This window comes from Hyla sarda, chromosome 8 (assembly GCF_029499605.1).
Source record: "Hyla sarda isolate aHylSar1 chromosome 8, aHylSar1.hap1, whole genome shotgun sequence".
In the NCBI taxonomy this organism is placed as follows: Eukaryota; Metazoa; Chordata; class Amphibia; order Anura; family Hylidae; genus Hyla; species Hyla sarda.
The window spans coordinates 126,823,129-126,840,372 of NC_079196.1; the positions used below are offsets into that span (position 1 = coordinate 126,823,129).

The 17,244-nt window shown below is 46.2% G+C and overlaps 2 protein-coding genes across 5 annotated transcripts; one reads left to right on the forward strand and one right to left on the reverse strand.

The window, feature by feature from the left end:
* The first annotated feature begins 415 nt into the window (after positions 1-415).
* LOC130283929 (zinc finger BED domain-containing protein 4-like) lies at positions 416-13,583 on the forward strand. 4 transcript variants are annotated; one of them, XM_056533703.1, is made up of 5 exons: positions 416-3,811; positions 3,908-3,990; positions 4,986-5,059; positions 5,148-5,410; positions 13,450-13,583. In XM_056533703.1, the coding sequence occupies exon 1, from the start codon at positions 1,016-1,018 to the stop codon at positions 3,689-3,691; it is 2,676 nt and encodes an 891-aa protein (XP_056389678.1). In that variant the 5' UTR covers positions 416-1,015; the 3' UTR covers positions 3,692-3,811; positions 3,908-3,990; positions 4,986-5,059; positions 5,148-5,410; positions 13,450-13,583. The 4 variants fall into 4 exon arrangements, with proteins under 4 accessions (XP_056389678.1, XP_056389677.1, XP_056389679.1 ...); XM_056533702.1 differs by having other exon boundaries at positions 4,986-5,410; XM_056533704.1 differs by lacking the exon at positions 4,986-5,059.
* Positions 4,556-16,016, reverse strand: LOC130285302 (uncharacterized). Its single transcript, XM_056536657.1, has 4 exons — positions 15,031-16,016; positions 13,447-13,586; positions 11,015-11,226; positions 4,556-4,570 (listed from the first exon to the last, which is right to left on the reverse strand). The coding sequence occupies exons 1-4, from the start codon at positions 15,504-15,506 to the stop codon at positions 4,556-4,558; spliced, it is 843 nt and encodes a 280-aa protein (XP_056392632.1). The 5' UTR covers positions 15,507-16,016.
* Between the last annotated feature and the right edge of the window lie 1,228 nt (positions 16,017-17,244).

Sequence of the window (17,244 nt, forward strand, 5' to 3'; positions counted from 1 at the left end):
AGAAAAAAGCCTTTTTTTAGAGGAGGGGCACAGTCAGGCGGTTGTGTACTTATCTCTTTATAGTATTATACCATGTGGAAATTCGTTTCTATCTTACCAGATGTAGAAAACCAGACACAGTGCCATCTCTGCAAAAAAAAAAAAAATAAGGCATAGCCAGGGTCCAAATTTAGGAATTATGGGTCTACGTAAGCACATGGAGCGGCATCAAAAGGCCTGACTACAAGTATCTTTTTAAAAAATATTTATTGAGATTTTTCACCTTAATACGTTTAAAAGTAAAGTTAACAATATTACATATGAAATGTATCACAGTAATCTAATAATTTCTACAACCCACTCAACAACCCTCCCACCTCCCCTCTTTAATCACTATTCCAACTTCCCCATGACCTATCAAACCACTTCTGCTTGTTAGTCGAACTGCCAATTAGACATGTGCAATTCGGTTCGGCACGAATGTTATATTTAACGAAAATTACCGTTTTCGTACATTCGGAGCGATCCGAATGAACGAAAACATATCTTGAGCATCTCCGAATAGCGCCGATAATACGAACAGGCAAACAACGAATGCCTTCGGTGAACAACGAATGCGTTCGGTGAATAACGAATGCACTCGTTAAATAACATCGTTCGGGGAATAACGAATGCATTCGTTAAATGACGAATCATTCGGAAAATAACAAATCATTCGGGAAATAACATTCGGGAAATAACGAATGTATTCGTGAAATAACGAATCATTCGGGAAATAACGAATGCATTCGTTGTCCGTAAACGAAAGTAAAGTAATAATTCTGCATTCTTTTAATTGGTCCTTGGGAGGTCATATGATCGGAGTTCATTGTCACATGGTACCATATGGTAACTTTTAGCCAATTAGCTTATTCCATTCAATCCCTACTGTATTGCAGACAGTAAGGCTGTTTTATTCAGTTGTGAGGTAGTCCTGTGAGACTGGCTGGTGGTGTTACAGTTGCAGTGTGTGGAGAGAGTCACTGGATTTGCAGAAATGGACGGTTTACCTGATGATAACTTGGCTTCTGGCACAGAGACAACAGGCAAACAAGCTAAGGTAACACCTGTACTTTTTTACAAAAGAGGATCAGCAGCAAGGCCTGCAGCAAAGTCCCATGCTTCATCAAGTGGCCATACTCATCATATCCAAGAAAAAAATAAGACAGCCACCACTAGTGCTGCTACTGTGGCCCTTAATGTCTCGCAATCTGTTAGACACCAAGAAGGAGAGGGAAACAAGAAGCAGGGCTCACAATCAGACATGGACATAATGCATTTAAGTACGCCTCTTCAAGGTGTAGACATTGGAAGCATAGAAGAGGAGGTACCCCTTGATTTCATTCATGATGTGTCCAGTCCTGAACAATATCAAAGTCCTGTATCGCCACTCCTATTTACAACTGACCTTCCAGAATCATCACCACCATCATCCTCTGGCTCTTTAGTTGTAATGGATACACCACCCTCCCATTCAAGTAGTGCCACCGTCCCCAGTACAAGGCCTCCAGCTTCCAAAAGCAATCCCCTCCTGCAAAATGCCCCATCTGCACAACCCGGTTCCAGTTCCAGCCGGAAATCTAAAGTTTGCGAGCATTTTTCAATAGTTGGTGATGGTAGATCAGCTAAATGTAAGCTATGTGGCAGGGAAGTCAGTCGTGGTAGAGTTATAGGGCATCTGACTAATTCTGGCATGAATCACCATTTGCGCACACACCACAAGCCAGTCCTGTTAAGAGAAGACAGTAGGTTGTTGTCACCTCCACCCAGTAAAAAAAGGGCAAGTGCTAGTTCCAGTGCTACCATCAGCTCATATAACCTGGACAAGGGGCACAGAGGTGAAGCTGTTGACCCCAGTCAAGCAAAACAGCCCACCTTGGATCAATTTAGTGGATTTCATTCCAGGGGGATTTCAAGACAGCAGTCCCGTAAAATTACCCGCCTCATTGGCGAGCTCATAGCCGTCGGGGGAGCTCCCTTTAACATGGTGGAGGGGGAACCGTTTAAACGTCTAATGCAGGCAGTTGCACCCCAGTATGTAATTCCATCCCGTACCACATTTAGTCGCAGTATAGTACCCTCCTTACATAAATCTTGTGTGAAGTTAATAAAACAGGAGCTAGGCAGAGCCACAGGACAGTCTGTACATTTCACCACAGACTTGTGGAGTGCTCCCAGTGGGCAGCATGCCTTCTTATCACTAACAGCACACTGGTGGCAGCCCATTGTAATGGAACCAGCCCAAATTACATCAGGGCCAAGAAGCACAGGAGCTGGTGTTGTAGAAAAACAAAATCAGGGGCACTGCTCATTCCTACTGCATGCAGAGGTTTTAGATGAGCAGCACAGCTCGCATAACATAACCCGTGCATTACAGAAAATGGTGGCAGAGTGGCTTGGGGAGCAGGCAAATACACAGGCGAAGATGGGGTTTGTGGTCACTGATGGGGCAGCCAATATGTTAAAAGCACTGCGGGATGGCAAATTTGTTGGTGTCCGATGCTCCGCCCATGTCCTCCATCTTGTAGTAAAGGCAGGTATAGATGACACCACTGAGAGCAATACAAAGCTCTCTGAAGTGTTAGACTCCTGTAGGAAAATTGCAGGCCATTTTCATAGAAGTGTGAAGGACAGTCACATTTTCAGGCAGGAGCAGATTAAGGCAGGTCTTCCTCAACACCGCCTGAAGCAGGATGTAAGCACCAGGTGGAATTCTACATTGGACATGCTTGAAAGAATTCTGGAGCAACAAAAAGCTATACATGCAATGTCACATGAGCATGTCATCGGTGTGGCCAGACCACTTAGCAGGGAGGAGTGGAAAATAATAGCTCAGGTGGTGACTGTACTAAGCCCCTTTCGTGCAGCCACAGAAAACCTAAGTCAAGAAAGTGCAAGCTTGGCTCAAGTCATCCCCCTCTTTACCCATCTTGTTAACAAAATGGATGCCATCCTCAACCATAGAGAAAACTTGCCTGGAGGATACATAGTACCTGATGTTGCCACACTTGTCAGGAGACTGCATGGACAATTAAACCGGAGGATCACAGAGCTCACTGATGCTTGCCCTGAATTGATGCTTGCCACCATGTGTGACCCCCGAATTAAGGGCAAAATGGCACTCCAAGCCAATTCCCTAACAGGCTGGAGAGAGAAATTAATCAACAGGGTGTGTGACAGGCAAAGACACTTGGTTGTGCCGTCAGAGAGGGACGATGAGGATGATGAAGAAGAAGAGGAGGATGAGCCTGCTATGTCATCATCATCATCCATCACAAACACTGCTGGACATTCATCAAGAGCTGCTGACTTTTGGGCAGAAACTTTGCAAACCTTGGTCGGACACACCAGACAACCCTCAAGGATACCCAGAGATAAGGTTGCAGAGACTGTAAAAAGTTATTTGTCTGAACCCCATCTGGCACCTACAGCGGATAGTCTCAAGTACTGGGATGAAAGGAGGGCAATTTGGCCTGCTCTCTCCATGGTGGCCCAGGAGCTCCTATCCTGCCCCCCAACCTCTGTGCAAAGTGAACGGGTATTTTCAGTCACTGGCAATATTCTCTGCCCACAGCGTTCACAGCTGGCCCCTCAGCTCATGGAGCAGATGACTTTTCTTAAAGTAAACATGCCCAAGCTGGGATACCCTGCCCTAAGCTTTGACACCAATTAGTTATGAGTTCTACAGTTCAAGTTAAAAGTTGAAGTTCTTGGTTACAAGTTGGAATGTTGGATCCCGTTGTGTTATCAGTTGTTTGAAAAAGTTAAGAAAGTGAACAGCACCATCAAACAGGTTAGTGGTCTGTCAATTTTCTTCTTAGCCTCCTAACATTACATTTAGAATGCTAATAATTTCTATTTAATTTATATCTTTCCCTCCTTCTTTTAGGATTTAGTGGACATTTAGTGGACATTTTTGTGGATACAACAAGGACGTCCATTTATGTGGTAAAGGAGATCAGCAAATCAGTGGTAAGTAAATGACAATTTTTTTTTCTTAAAGGGGTACTCCGGCACTTAGACATCTTATCCCCTATCCAAAGGATAGGGGATAAGATGCCTGATCGCGGGGATCCCGCCGCTGGGGACCCCCCTCATCTTGCATGCGGCACCCCAGTTAAAATCAGTCTCCGGGGACTGATTTTAACTGGGGTGCAGTGTGCAAGATCACAGGGGTCCCCAGCGGCGGGAAACCCGCTATCAGTCATCTTATCCCCTATCCTTTAGATAGGGAATAAGATGTCTAAGCGCCGGAGTACCCCTTAAATGACAGTAGTGCTTTACAATGCATCTGACACTTAAGTGACCTCTATTAAATGGAGCACAGATCCCAGCAGCATATTAAAAGTCACAGTGTAATAAATGTATAGCTTTAGTTCCTTAAAGGGGTATTCCAGGGAAAAACATTTGATCCCCTATCCAAAGGATAGGGAATAAGATGTCTGATCGCGGGGGCCCACAGCTGGGACCCCCAGCGATCAGACATCTTATCCCCTATCCTCGGCTAACACACTCGCCTAACACATGTGTGAAAGGCTTAACTCTTCCACGCCTGGAAGAAAAGCACAGAAAACATATAATGCATGAAAAACAATGTCTGAACAGGGCCTGAAACGGGAAAATGCAAAAACAAATAAACGGACATTACACCCAGGTTCACAATGCCTCAGGACCCCACCTCTCCAACTGTTGAGGTAAATAATAATAAATTAGAGTTACTATTGCAATACACATTTCATGCACTGGTGGAATCTGTGCTCTGCTATCAAAGTTATCATCAATCATGTAGACACCACAACAGGAGATCAATTTTCTCTTACCTACAATTTTTTTAAATATTTTGATGGCAAAGGCCTTGAATGCAAATGTAGCAATAAATAACAACTGTAATCATCATTGTTTGCCTTGTATGCCTGCTGTCTACAATCAGCCAGCATAATCATACCAATTGCATGTTTATATTGTAGGAAGGATTTGGCACCATTTTGTATGAGGTTACAATATACAAGTCAACATGAAACTTTGGTAATAGAATACAGAGGTAATACAATAAACCTAAACATTGCCAACATTTCTAACATAACAAAACTGTCAACCAGCCTAAAAATAATGATTCTTTAATCTTTTAGGTTTGTGAAGGTTCCCCATTGTTGCTGCTGCTGCTGTCAGCCAATGGAGGTGATTGGCTGATTCTTGATATTGCCGTCAGGAGGTCCACCCTTAGCTGTGCTGTGGCCTGAAGGTGCTGCTGGCTGACCCGGGCCAACATCACTTGGATGTCGTCAGCCTGCCGTCGGTGAAGTTGGTGCATGGTCCTATTCAAGCGTTGCATCTCCCGTGCAAGGTGCCTCGTCTCCCTGGACAACCTGTCCCTTTCTTGGAGTACCCTAAGGTACGTGTCCATTGGGACAGTGTTACGCCGAGCGCTCCGGGTTCCCGCTCCTCCCCGGAGCGCTCGCTACACTCTCGCTCCCGCAGCGCCCTGGTCAGATCCACTGACCGGGTGCGCTGCGATACCGCCTCCAGCCGGGATGCGATTCGCGATGCGGGTGGCGCCCGCTCGCGATGCGCACCCCGGCTCCCGTACCTGACTCGCTCTCCGTCGGTCCTGTCCCGGCGCGCGCGGCCCCGCTCCCTAGGGCGCGCGCGCGCCGGGTCTCTGCGATTTAAAGGGCCACTGCGCCGCTGATTGGCGCAGTGGTTCTAATCAGTGTGTTCACCTGTGCACTCCCTATGTATACCTCACTCCCCTGCACTCCCTCGCCGGATCTTGTTGCCATTGTGCCAGTGAAAGCGTTCCCTTGTGTGTTCCTAGCCTGTGTTCCAGACCTCCTGCCGTTGCCCCTGACTACGATCCTTGCTGCCTGCCCCGACCTTCTGCTACGTCCGACCTTGCTTCTGTCTACTCCCTTGTACCGCGCCTATCTTCAGCAGTCAGAGAGGTTGAGCCGTTGCTAGTGGATACGACCTGGTCACTACCGCCGCAGCAAGACCATCCCGCTTTGCGGCGGGCTCTGGTGAATACCAGTAGTGACTTAGAACCGGTCCACTAGCACGGTCCACGCCAATCCCTCTCTGGCACAGAGGATCCACCTCCTGCCAGCCGGCATCGTGACAGTAGATCCGGCCATGGATCCCGCTGAAGTTCCTCTGCCAGTTGTCGCCGACCTCACCACGGTGGTCGCCCAGCAGTCACAACAGATAGCGCAACAAGGCCACCAGCTGTCTCAACTGACCGTGATGCTACAGCAGCTACTACCACAGCTTCAGCAATCATCTCCTCCGCCAGCTCCTGCACCTCCTCCGCAGCGAGTGGCCGCCTCAGGCCTACGACTATCCTTGCCGGATAAATTTGATGGGGACTCTAAGTTTTGCCGTGGCTTTCTTTCACAATGTTCCCTGCACTTGGAGATGATGTCGGACCAGTTTCCTACTGAAAGGTCTAAGGTGGCTTTCGTAGTCAGCCTTCTGTCTGGAAAAGCTCTGTCATGGGCCACACCGCTCTGGGACCGCAATGACCCCGTCACTGCCTCTGTACACTCCTTCTTCTCGGAAATTCGAAGTGTCTTTGAGGAACCTGCCCGAGCCTCTTCTGCTGAGACTGCCCTGCTGAACCTGGTCCAGGGTAATTCTTCCGTTGGCGAGTACGCCGTGCAATTCCGTACTCTTGCTTCAGAACTTTCCTGGAATAATGAGGCCCTCTGCGCGACCTTTAAAAAAGGCCTATCCAGCAACATTAAAGATGTTCTGGCCGCACGAGAAATTCCTGCTAACCTACATGAACTCATTCATCTAGCCACTCGCATTGACATGCGTTTTTCCGAAAGGCGTCAGGAGCTCCGCCAGGATATGGACTTTGTTCGCACGAGGCGTTTTCTCTCCCCGGCTCCTCTCTCCTCTGGTCCTCTGCAATCCGTTCCTGTGCCTTCCGCCGTGGAGGCTATGCAAGTTGACCGGTCTCGCCTGACACCTCAAGAGAGGACACGACGCCGCATGGAGAATCTCTGCCTGTACTGTGCCGGTACCGAACACTTCCTGAAGGATTGTCCTATCCGTCCTCCCCGCCTGGAAAGACGTACGCTGACTCCGCACAAAGGTGAAACAGTCCTTGATGTCAACTCTGCTTCTCCACGTCTTACTGTGCCTGTGCGGATATCTGCCTCTACCTTCTCCTTCTCCACTAAGGCCTTCTTGGACTCTGGATCTGCAGGAAACTTTATTTTGGCCTCTCTCATCAACAGGTTCAACATCCCAGTGACCAGTCTCGCCAGACCTCTCTACATCAATTGCGTTAACAATGAAAGATTGGACTGTGCCGTGCGTTACCGCACGGAACCCCTCCTAATGTGCATCGGACCTCACCACGAAAAAATTGAGTTTTTGGTCCTCTCCAATTGCACTTCCGAAATTCTCCTTGGACTACCCTGGCTTCAAAACCATTCCCCAACCCTGGATTGGTCCACAGGGGAGATCAAGAGTTGGGGTCCCTCTTGTTTCAAGGACTGCCTTAAACCGGTTACCAGTACTCCTTGCCGTGACCCTGTGGTTCCCCCTGTAACCGGTCTCCCTAAGGCCTATATGGACTTTGCGGATGTTTTTTGCAAAAAACAAGCTGAGACTCTACCTCCTCACAGGCCTTATGACTGTCCTATTGACCTCCTCCCGGGCACTACTCCACCCCGGGGCAGAATTTATCCTCTCTCTGCCCCAGAGACTCTTGCTATGTCTGAGTACATCCAGGAAAATTTAAAAAAGGGCTTTATCCGCAAATCCTCCTCTCCTGCCGGAGCCGGATTTTTCTTTGTGTCCAAAAAAGATGGCTCCCTACGTCCTTGCATTGACTACCGCGGTCTTAATAAAATCACGGTAAAGAACCGCTACCCTCTACCTCTCATCTCTGAACTCTTTGATCGCCTCCAAGGTGCCCACATCTTTACCAAACTGGACTTAAGAGGTGCTTATAATCTCATCCGCATCAGAGAGGGGGATGAATGGAAAACGTCATTTAACACTAGAGATGGACACTTTGAGTATCTGGTCATGCCCTTTGGCCTGTGCAACGCCCCTGCCGTCTTCCAAGACTTTGTTAATGAAATTTTTCGTGATCTCTTATATTCCTGTGTTGTTGTGTATCTGGACGATATCCTGATTTTTTCTGCCAACCTAGAAGAACACCGCCAGCATGTCCGCATGGTTCTTCAGAGACTTCGTGACAATCAACTTTATGCCAAAATGGAGAAATGTCTGTTTGAATGTCAATCTCTTCCTTTCCTAGGATACTTGGTCTCTGGCCAGGGACTACAAATGGATCCAGACAAACTCTCTGCCGTCTTAGATTGGCCACGCCCCTCCGGACTCCGTGCTATCCAACGTTTTTTGGGGTTCGCCAATTATTACAGACAATTTATTCCACATTTTTCCACCATTGTGGCTCCTATCGTGGCTTTAACCAAAAAGAATGCCAATCCTAAGTCATGGCCTCCTCAAGCGGAAGACGCCTTTAAACAGCTCAAGTCTGCCTTTTCTTCAGCTCCCGTGCTCTCCAGACCTGACCCATCTAAACCCTTCCTATTGGAGGTTGATGCCTCCTCAGTAGGAGCTGGAGCGGTCCTTCTACAAAAAAATTCTTCCGGGCATGCTGTTACTTGTGGTTTTTTTTCTAAGACCTTCTCTCCGGCGGAGAGGAACTACTCCATCGGGGATCGAGAGCTACTAGCCATTAAATTAGCACTTGAGGAATGGAGGCATCTGCTGGAGGGATCAAGATTTCCAGTTATTATTTACACCGATCACAAGAACCTCTCCTATCTCCAGTCTGCCCAACGGCTGAATCCTCGCCAGGCCAGGTGGTCTCTGTTCTTTGCCCGATTTAATTTTGAAATTCACTTTCGGCCTGCCGATAAGAACATTAGGGCCGATGCTCTCTCTCGTTCCTCGGATGCCTCGGAAGTAGAGCTCTCTCCGCAACACATCATTCCTCCTGACTGCCTGATCTCCACTTCTCCAGCCTCCATCAGGCAAACTCCTCCAGGGAAGACCTTCGTCTCCCCACGCCAACGCCTCGGAATCCTCAAATGGGGTCACTCCTCCCATCTCGCAGGTCATGCGGGCATCAAGAAATCCGTGCAACTCATCTCTCGTTTCTATTGGTGGCCGACTCTGGAGACGGATGTTGTGGATTTTGTGCGAGCCTGCACTGTCTGTGCCCGGGATAAGACTCCTCGCCAGAAGCCCGCTGGTCTTCTTCATCCTCTGCCTGTTCCCGAACAGCCTTGGTCTCTGATTGGTATGGACTTTATTACAGATTCTCCAAGATGGCACATTTCATCCCTCTTCCTGGTCTTCCTTCTGCGCCTCAGTTGGCAAAAAATTTTTTGTACACATTTTTCGTCTTCACGGGTTGCCCACGCAGATCGTCTCGGATAGAGGCGTCCAATTCGTGTCTAAATTCTGGAGGGCTCTCTGTAAACAACTCAAGATTAAATTAAACTTTTCTTCTGCTTATCATCCTCAATCCAATGGGCAAGTAGAAAGAATTAACCAGGTCCTGGGTGATTATTTACGGCATTTTGTTTCCTCCCGCCAGGATGACTGGGCAGATCTTCTACCATGGGCCGAATTCTCGTATAACTTCAGAGTTTCTGAATCTTCTTCCAAATCCCCATTTTTCGTGGTGTACGGCCGTCACCCTCTTCCCCCCCTCCCTACTCCCTTGCCCTCTGGTGTACCCGCTGTGGATGAAATATCTCGTGATCTTTCCACCATATGGAAAGAGACCCAAAATTCTCTCTTACAGGCTTCATCACGCATGAAGAAGTTTGCTGATAAGAAAAGAAGAGCTCCCCTCATTTTTTCTCCCGGAGACAAGGTATGGCTCTCCGCTAAATATGTCCGCTTCCGTGTTCCCAGCTACAAATTGGGACCACGCTATCTTGGTCCTTTCAAAATTTTGTGCCAGATTAATCCTGTCTCTTATAAACTTCTTCTCCCTCCTTCTCTTCGTATTCCTAATGCCTTTCACGTTTCTCTTCTTAAACCACTCATCATCAACCGTTTCTCTCCTAAACTTATCTCTCCCACTCCTGTCTCCGGTTCTTCAGACATCTTTCCCGTAAAGGAGATACTGGCCTCCAAAAAGGTCAGAGGAAAAACCTTCTTTTTGGTTGACTGGGAGGGCTGTGGTCCTGAAGAGAGATCCTGGGAACCTGAGGACAATATCCTAGATAAAAATCTGGTCCTCAGGTTCTCAGGCTCCAAGAAGAGGGGGAGACCCAAGGGGGGGGGTACTGTTACGCCGAGCGCTCCGGGTTCCCGCTCCTCCCCGGAGCGCTCGCTACACTCTCGCTCCCGCAGCGCCCCGGTCAGATCCACTGACCGGGTGCGCTGCGATACCGCCTCCAGCCGGGATGCGATTCGCGATGCGGGTGGCGCCCGCTCGCGATGCGCACCCCGGCTCCCGTACCTGACTCGCTCTCCGTCGGTCCTGTCCCGGCGCGCGCGGCCCCGCTCCCTAGGGCGCGCGCGCGCCGGGTCTCTGCGATTTAAAGGGCCACTGCGCCACTGATTGGCGCAGTGGTTCTAATCAGTGTGTTCACCTGTGCACTCCCTATGTATACCTCACTTCCCCTGCACTCCCTCGCCGGATCTTGTTGCCATTGTGCCAGTGAAAGCGTTCCCTTGTGTGTTCCTAGCCTGTGTTCCAGACCTCCTGCCGTTGCCCCTGACTACGATCCTTGCTGCCTGCCCCGACCTTCTGCTACGTCCGACCTTGCTTCTGTCTACTCCCTTGTACCGCGCCTATCTTCAGCAGTCAGAGAGGTTGAGCCGTTGCTAGTGGATACGACCTGGTCACTACCGCCGCAGCAAGACCATCCCGCTTTGCGGCGGGCTCTGGTGAATACCAGTAGTGACTTAGAACCGGTCCACTAGCACGGTCCACGACAATCCCTCTCTGGCACAGAGGATCCACCTCCTGCCAGCCGGCATCGTGACAGACAGATGCGGGTGCTGGGGTTGGAGATAGTGGACTGGGTGGACTGTGGATAGCTGGTGAACAGGCAGCTGAGCTCAGGGGTTGGCCCATGTCCTCCTCAGGTACTGGCACATTATCATCTGCCTCAACCTCACTCCGGCTCTCCAAATGTGACAGGACAGGTGATGGTGGGGAACTGTCATGGTGACTCCTTAATGAAGCCTGGCCTTGTTGATCTAAAAAAAAATTATAATAATGAAAATTAAAAAAAAGTATTTTAAAATAAAAATCAAGTGACTGAAAACAGTTGTGTTGTTGACCATTACATGATACACAACATACTCTCCCTAAGGCTTAACAATATAATAATTAAGTTATTGTACTGGTGTATATTTGTCATCTAACCCTATAAATGTTATACACCATTATACACTACAAATATACACCATTGCAAATAGCTAACCATGCTTTTTATCACAATAGGCAATTTAGCTGAGTAATTTACATAATATCCACATTGCTATCAATATAGAATTAGAAAATACAAATTTACGAGTTGTGTGGACATGTCAAAAGATGACATTACAGTGTGTCTCATTCCTTTGACTCGCTGCCAAAGGAAAGGGGTGGTCGTAGATCACTCTATTTCCAGGCTTTCAATCATGTGACCATTTCTCAACATAGCTTACCTGTCCTCGGGGCTCCGGCGCGTCCTCTTCAGGATCCCCTGCATCGTCAGCGCTCTCCATCGTTGTCATCACATCGCTGTGCATGCCATCCTGTCATCCAATAGGAGTGGCTTGCATAGCGGCGTAATGGCGGCGACGGAGAGCGAGGATGCCGAGGAAGCAGAGGCCTTGCCGGAGCGTCGGGGACACAGCGACAGCGATGGCAGGTGACATCCAGGGCAGCGGTGACGGTCCGTAGTGGCGGGTAAAGGTGAGTATAACCTCCAATACCAGTGGTCTTCAACCTGCGGATCTCCAGATGTTGCAAGACTACAACTCCCTGCAGTGCCCGGACAACAGTTGGCTGTCAGGGCATGCTGGGTGTTGTAGTTTTGCAACATCTGGAGGTCCGCAGGTTGTAGACCACTGTCCTATACTTTACATTGCACGGATCCCTGTTGAGGGATCCGTGCAATGTTAAGTATAGGAAGCTGTACTCACCTGTCCCCGCCGCTCCAGACCGCGTCCTCACCACTCCCGATGCAGTCCCAGGGGCTCCCGATGCTGTCCCGCTGCTCCGGGTCCACTTCACGATCCTCCGGCTTCTTCCGCATCTTCTGCAGGGTCCGGGCCTCGCTTTCTGGTGACGTTATTACGTTGCTGCGCCATGACCGCGTGCGTAACGACGTAATAGCGACGCCGGAAAGCGAGGCCCGGACCCTGGAGAAGATACAGAAGACGCCAGAGGATCGTGAAGTGGACCCGGAGCAGCGGGGATAGGCAAGTGATCCTGTCCGGGATGCTTAAACTGCTATCCGACAGAAGCTTAAGCATTTTGCGCTGTCGGATAGCAGTTAATTCGATGGCCCCGACATATAAAAGCATCGTATGTTGATGCTGACATCGACATGCGATGGCCTCTAAGAGGCCATCATATGTCAATTTGATCATATGTCGGGGCCATCGCATATCGGGGGGTTACTGTATAGGACAACAACGGGGTAGACTAGATTCCCTGACATCTGCATGTCCCAACATTACAAATAGCATAAATGCTTTAAAGGGGTACTCCGGTGAAAACCTTTTTTCTTTTAAATCAACTGGTGGCAGAAAGTTAAACATATTTGTAAATTACTTCTATTAAAAAATCTTAATCCTTCCAGTACTTATTAGCTGCTAAATACTACAGAGGAAATTCTTTTCTGTTTGGAATGCTCTCTGATGACATCACGACCACAGTTCTCTCTGCTGATGTTATTATAACACTTATCACACTTTATTTATTTTTGACCTTAGTGGGATTTGAACCCAAGTCCCCAGCACTGTAAAGCAGCAGTGCTAACCACTGAGCCACCATGCTGCCCTTCGCATACATCTGCTATGCATCTGCTATGCATCTGCTATGCATCTGCTATGCATGGTTGCTAAAATGGACAGAGATGTCAGCAGAGAGCACTGCGTTCGTGATGTCATCAGTGTTCCAAAAAGAAAGGAATTTCCTCTGTAGCATTCAGCAGCTAATAAGTACTGGAAGGATTACGTTTTTTAATAGAAGTAATTTACAAATATGTTTAACTTTCTGCCTCCAGTTGATTTAAAAGAAAAAAGGTTTAGGTTTTCACTGGAGTACCCCTTTAAGAATCATTATTGAGCTAGGGGGGAAAAATACAAATATATAGTAATACAGTTATTGTATAAGTTCTAATAGTTATTTTTTTTATTTTCTTGTTGTTTTATCAATTAATATTATTGTAATACGTAATTAATCATATATATAATTTTACTCACCAGATCTCTCTGCCTCGGATGTCTGAGCCTCTGGCAGGAGGTGCTTCTTCAACTCCAGCTCCCAGTTCTTGAAGTTGATGTTCCTCCTCTGCTGCTGCTTTTTTATTTTTTTGAGGACTGATGCCCTGCAGTCATAGTACCTGTTTGGGTTTTACATAAAATAGTTTATTCAAGTTTATCATACCATTTCCGTTTTATGACAATAAACAGTTTTGTTGAGAAACAATTTTGTTCTTTTGCTTCAATGCTCATATTTCTGCATTTATACCACACTACACAGATATAGTCAGACTTATCCTCTTTATCTTTACTAGTTATTCAAACCAATCCTTCAATTCCCGGAAAATGGCAAAATATACTATAGCAGTGTTTACCATCCAGGGGTGCCTCCAGCTGTTTTAAAACTAAAAATCTGAGCATGTTGGACTATGCTAGTTTATAGTCCATAGGTCAGTGTTTCACAACCAGGGGTGCCTCCAGCTGTTGCAAAACTACAACTCCCAACATGCTGGGAGTTGTAGTTTTGCAACAGCTGGAGGCACCCCTGGTTGGGAAACACTGACCTATGGACTATATACTAGTATAGTCCAACATGCTGGGAGTTGGAATTTCATTTGGAGCAGCTGATGAGCCACATGTATGAGGGCATGATGGTAGTTGTAGTAACTAACTGCAACTCCTGACTCAAAAAAAATTACAAAAAATACATAAAAAAAATGTCACATTAAAAGGGTACTTTTTTTTTAAATCAACTGGTGCCAGAAAATTAGGCAGATGTGTACATTTTAATTAAAAAAAATATATATATATTATTCCTTCCAGTACTTATTAGCTGCTAAAGAGGAAATTATTTTTTTTTTCAAACACAGAGCTCTCTGCTTACATCATGAGCACAGTGCTCTCTGCTGACATCTTTGTCCATTTTAGGAACTGTCCAGAACAGCATATGTTTGTTGTGAAGATTTTCTCCTACTCTGGACAGTTCTTAAAATGGAAAGAGATGTCAGCAGAGAGCACTGTGCTTGTGATATCAGCAGAGAGCTCTGGGTTACAAATAGTAATGAATTTCCTATGTAGAATTCAGCAGCAACTTAATACGTACTGTAAGGTTTATGGAATCTGATCAACTTTCTGGCACCAGTTGATTTAAGAAAAAAAAAAAGTTTTCAATCAGAGTACCCCTTTAAAACAAAAACGGTACTGTCAAAAACTACAGACCGGGGTGCAAGGAGAACTAAGAAAGTTATAGGGGTCAGAATACAAAAAAATTGCCCCCTCATATGTGTATCCTCATGTCACGCATACATAATTACCGGTAGTTATGCAGATGAGCAAGTCCACTATTTTTTTGCAAGAAAGGTGGTTCCCCACTTATGGAGCATTTGCTTTAGGGGCGAATCCACGGATACATCGGTATACACTAGATGTAATTACAAATCTAGTATGTAAAGGACATATGTGTAACAAACAATAAAGGTTATAGAATGGTATACCTGTCCTAGACCAAGACCAGCATAGTTTATGCTTTGCAATATGTCTTTGCCAACACATTGATGATGATATCATAATGAAATATTTACTCACCGATGCCTGATGCTGAGAACTGTCCTGTCCGCTGTGCCACTTGCAACTTGGGACACTTTCTCCCTCACCCGGCTCCAGGCGGCCATCTTCTCCTGGGTGCCCACTGTCGTGTTGAATAACACGAATTTTTCTGTGCTAACAGCAGCCACCAGTGCTACGTTCTCTGCCTCCGTGAATTTCGGCCCTCTTTGTTTTTTGGCTGGTGGGACTCCCACTGAGTGCAGACTCTCAGACTCAGATGTGTGGCTGCCACTGCCAGAGTCCGATATTGTCCAACCACTTTGTCTTGCGATTGGACATGCTCGGACTTTACTCCTCCTCTTCTCTCCTCTCCTCTCCACGCCACCACTACACTCAGACACATCATCCGCACGCTCACTCACACATGCTCTATCACTCACATCCACAACAGCACGCTCATCCTCACCATCGTCTCTCCCAGACACCACAGACACAATTTCTCTCATTCCAGACATTGTTTTTTTCACACAATTTACACACAATACAATCAATTTCTCACTCTCAGTACACGCTGGCAAGATTTATCAATCTGTGTGAGAGAAAAAGGGGAGTGACCACAACAGCCAATCACATGTCAGATAATGAACTCTGGTAAAGTGAAAGCTGAACTGTGATTGGTTGCTATGGGAGACCAGACCACTCCACTCTTTCTCTCACACAGTTTGATAAATCTGGGCCACTGGGTGAAAACTCTGAGCCCCTGACTGACCTGGCCTAACTTTACTTCGGCTGTTTTCGTTAATCGTTAGGAATACAGCAACATAAAACGAATAATGTAATTTGCCGAATTCGAAAGTAAAACGAATGCGGCCGAAATAACGAATGCGACCGAAATAACGAATATGTCCGAAGTAACGAATGCGCCAAATGTAACGAATGTGTACGAAATAATGGACGGGTGTGATATAACGAATGCATCCGAAATATATTTCGGATTGATCCGAAAATGTACGGATGCATCCGAAAACAGATTGAAACGAATTACTCTATAACGAATGTGCGACAGAACCGAATTTTTTTTAATACGAATATGTACGAAACGAAAATAGACGAATTTTTTGGTCGTGCACAAGTCTACTGCCAATACTATTTTTTTCATATACTTTAACTCCAGCACACAAAGCAAGCCAGTGTTGTACCTTTGGACCAATTGGATCAAACCATTTCCGCAAGATCACTTGTTTTGCCAATGTAAACAAATTGTTCATAAATTCATTAAATATACCGTATAACATCTCCCAAAATGGCCATATTAATTGAAACGGACAATTTCGGGAATTCGAATCTCCTTTCTATCTCATGAAAAACATTTCTCCAAAATTCCCTTACTACCCCACAATTCCAAAGAATATGGACAAAGTTGGCCTCGGCCTCCCCACATCTGGGACAATTTGAATTAACTTTTCAACCAACCTCATGTAAAAATCTGGGTGAATAGTAAAGACGGTAAATAATTGTTAACTGTGCATATTGAAATTTTTTGTTACTTAAACATTTATTAACATTCCGCAAAATTCTCTCCCAAAGTGAATTCTCAATCACCCCAGTGTCCCTTTCCCTTTTACTCCTAATATTCCGTTGAAAACCCACTGCCATTCCTCGAATCAAATTTCTATATATAATCCTCAATGAACATTTATTACTAGATTTCCTTCTCATATCAAAAAGCAAGTCGTGAGATTCAAAAGTAAATACCATTTTATATTTTGTGCTCCTGTATCTGTAATCCAAACAATAGTATCCACCGGCTGGTGTTTTACAAAAATACTGATTTTTTTTCTGCGTATAGTAAGGCATATTACTGCCCTCATCAGTGCATACCGCATAGGTACATCCAAGTATTGTACCATTTAGTACCTGTTAATCTGTCAAGGTGCTCCAAACCGTAAAAGTCCAAACAATAGTATCCACCGGCTGGTGTTTTACAAAAATACAGATTTTTTTTCTGCGTATAGTTACACATATTACTGCCCTCATCAGTGCATACCGCATAGGTACATCCAAGTATTGTACCATTTAGTACCTGTTAATCTGTCAAGGTGCTCCAAACCGTAAAGTCCAAACAATAGTATCCACGGGCTGGTGTTTTACAAAAATACAGAGTTTTTTCTGCGTATAGTTACGCATATTACTGCCCTCATCAGTGCATACCGCATAGGTACATCCAAGTATTGTACCATTTAGTACCTGTTA

Bases quoted from the DNA above. Each gene is read 5' to 3' on its own strand.
- LOC130283929 (XM_056533702.1), top strand. From the start codon at position 1,016: ATGGACGGTTTACCTGATGATAACTTGGCTTCTGGCACAGAGACAACA.
- LOC130285302 (XM_056536657.1), bottom strand. From the start codon at position 15,506: ATGTCTGGAATGAGAGAAATTGTGTCTGTGGTGTCTGGGAGAGACGAT. The intron at 13,587-15,030 runs GTGAGTAAATAT...AAACCCAAACAG, and splicing joins GTTCTCAGCATCAGGCATCG to GTACTATGACTGCAGGGCAT. The intron at 11,227-13,446 runs GTGAGTAAAATT...ATTTTTTTTTAG, and splicing joins ATCCGAGGCAGAGAGATCTG to ATCAACAAGGCCAGGCTTCA.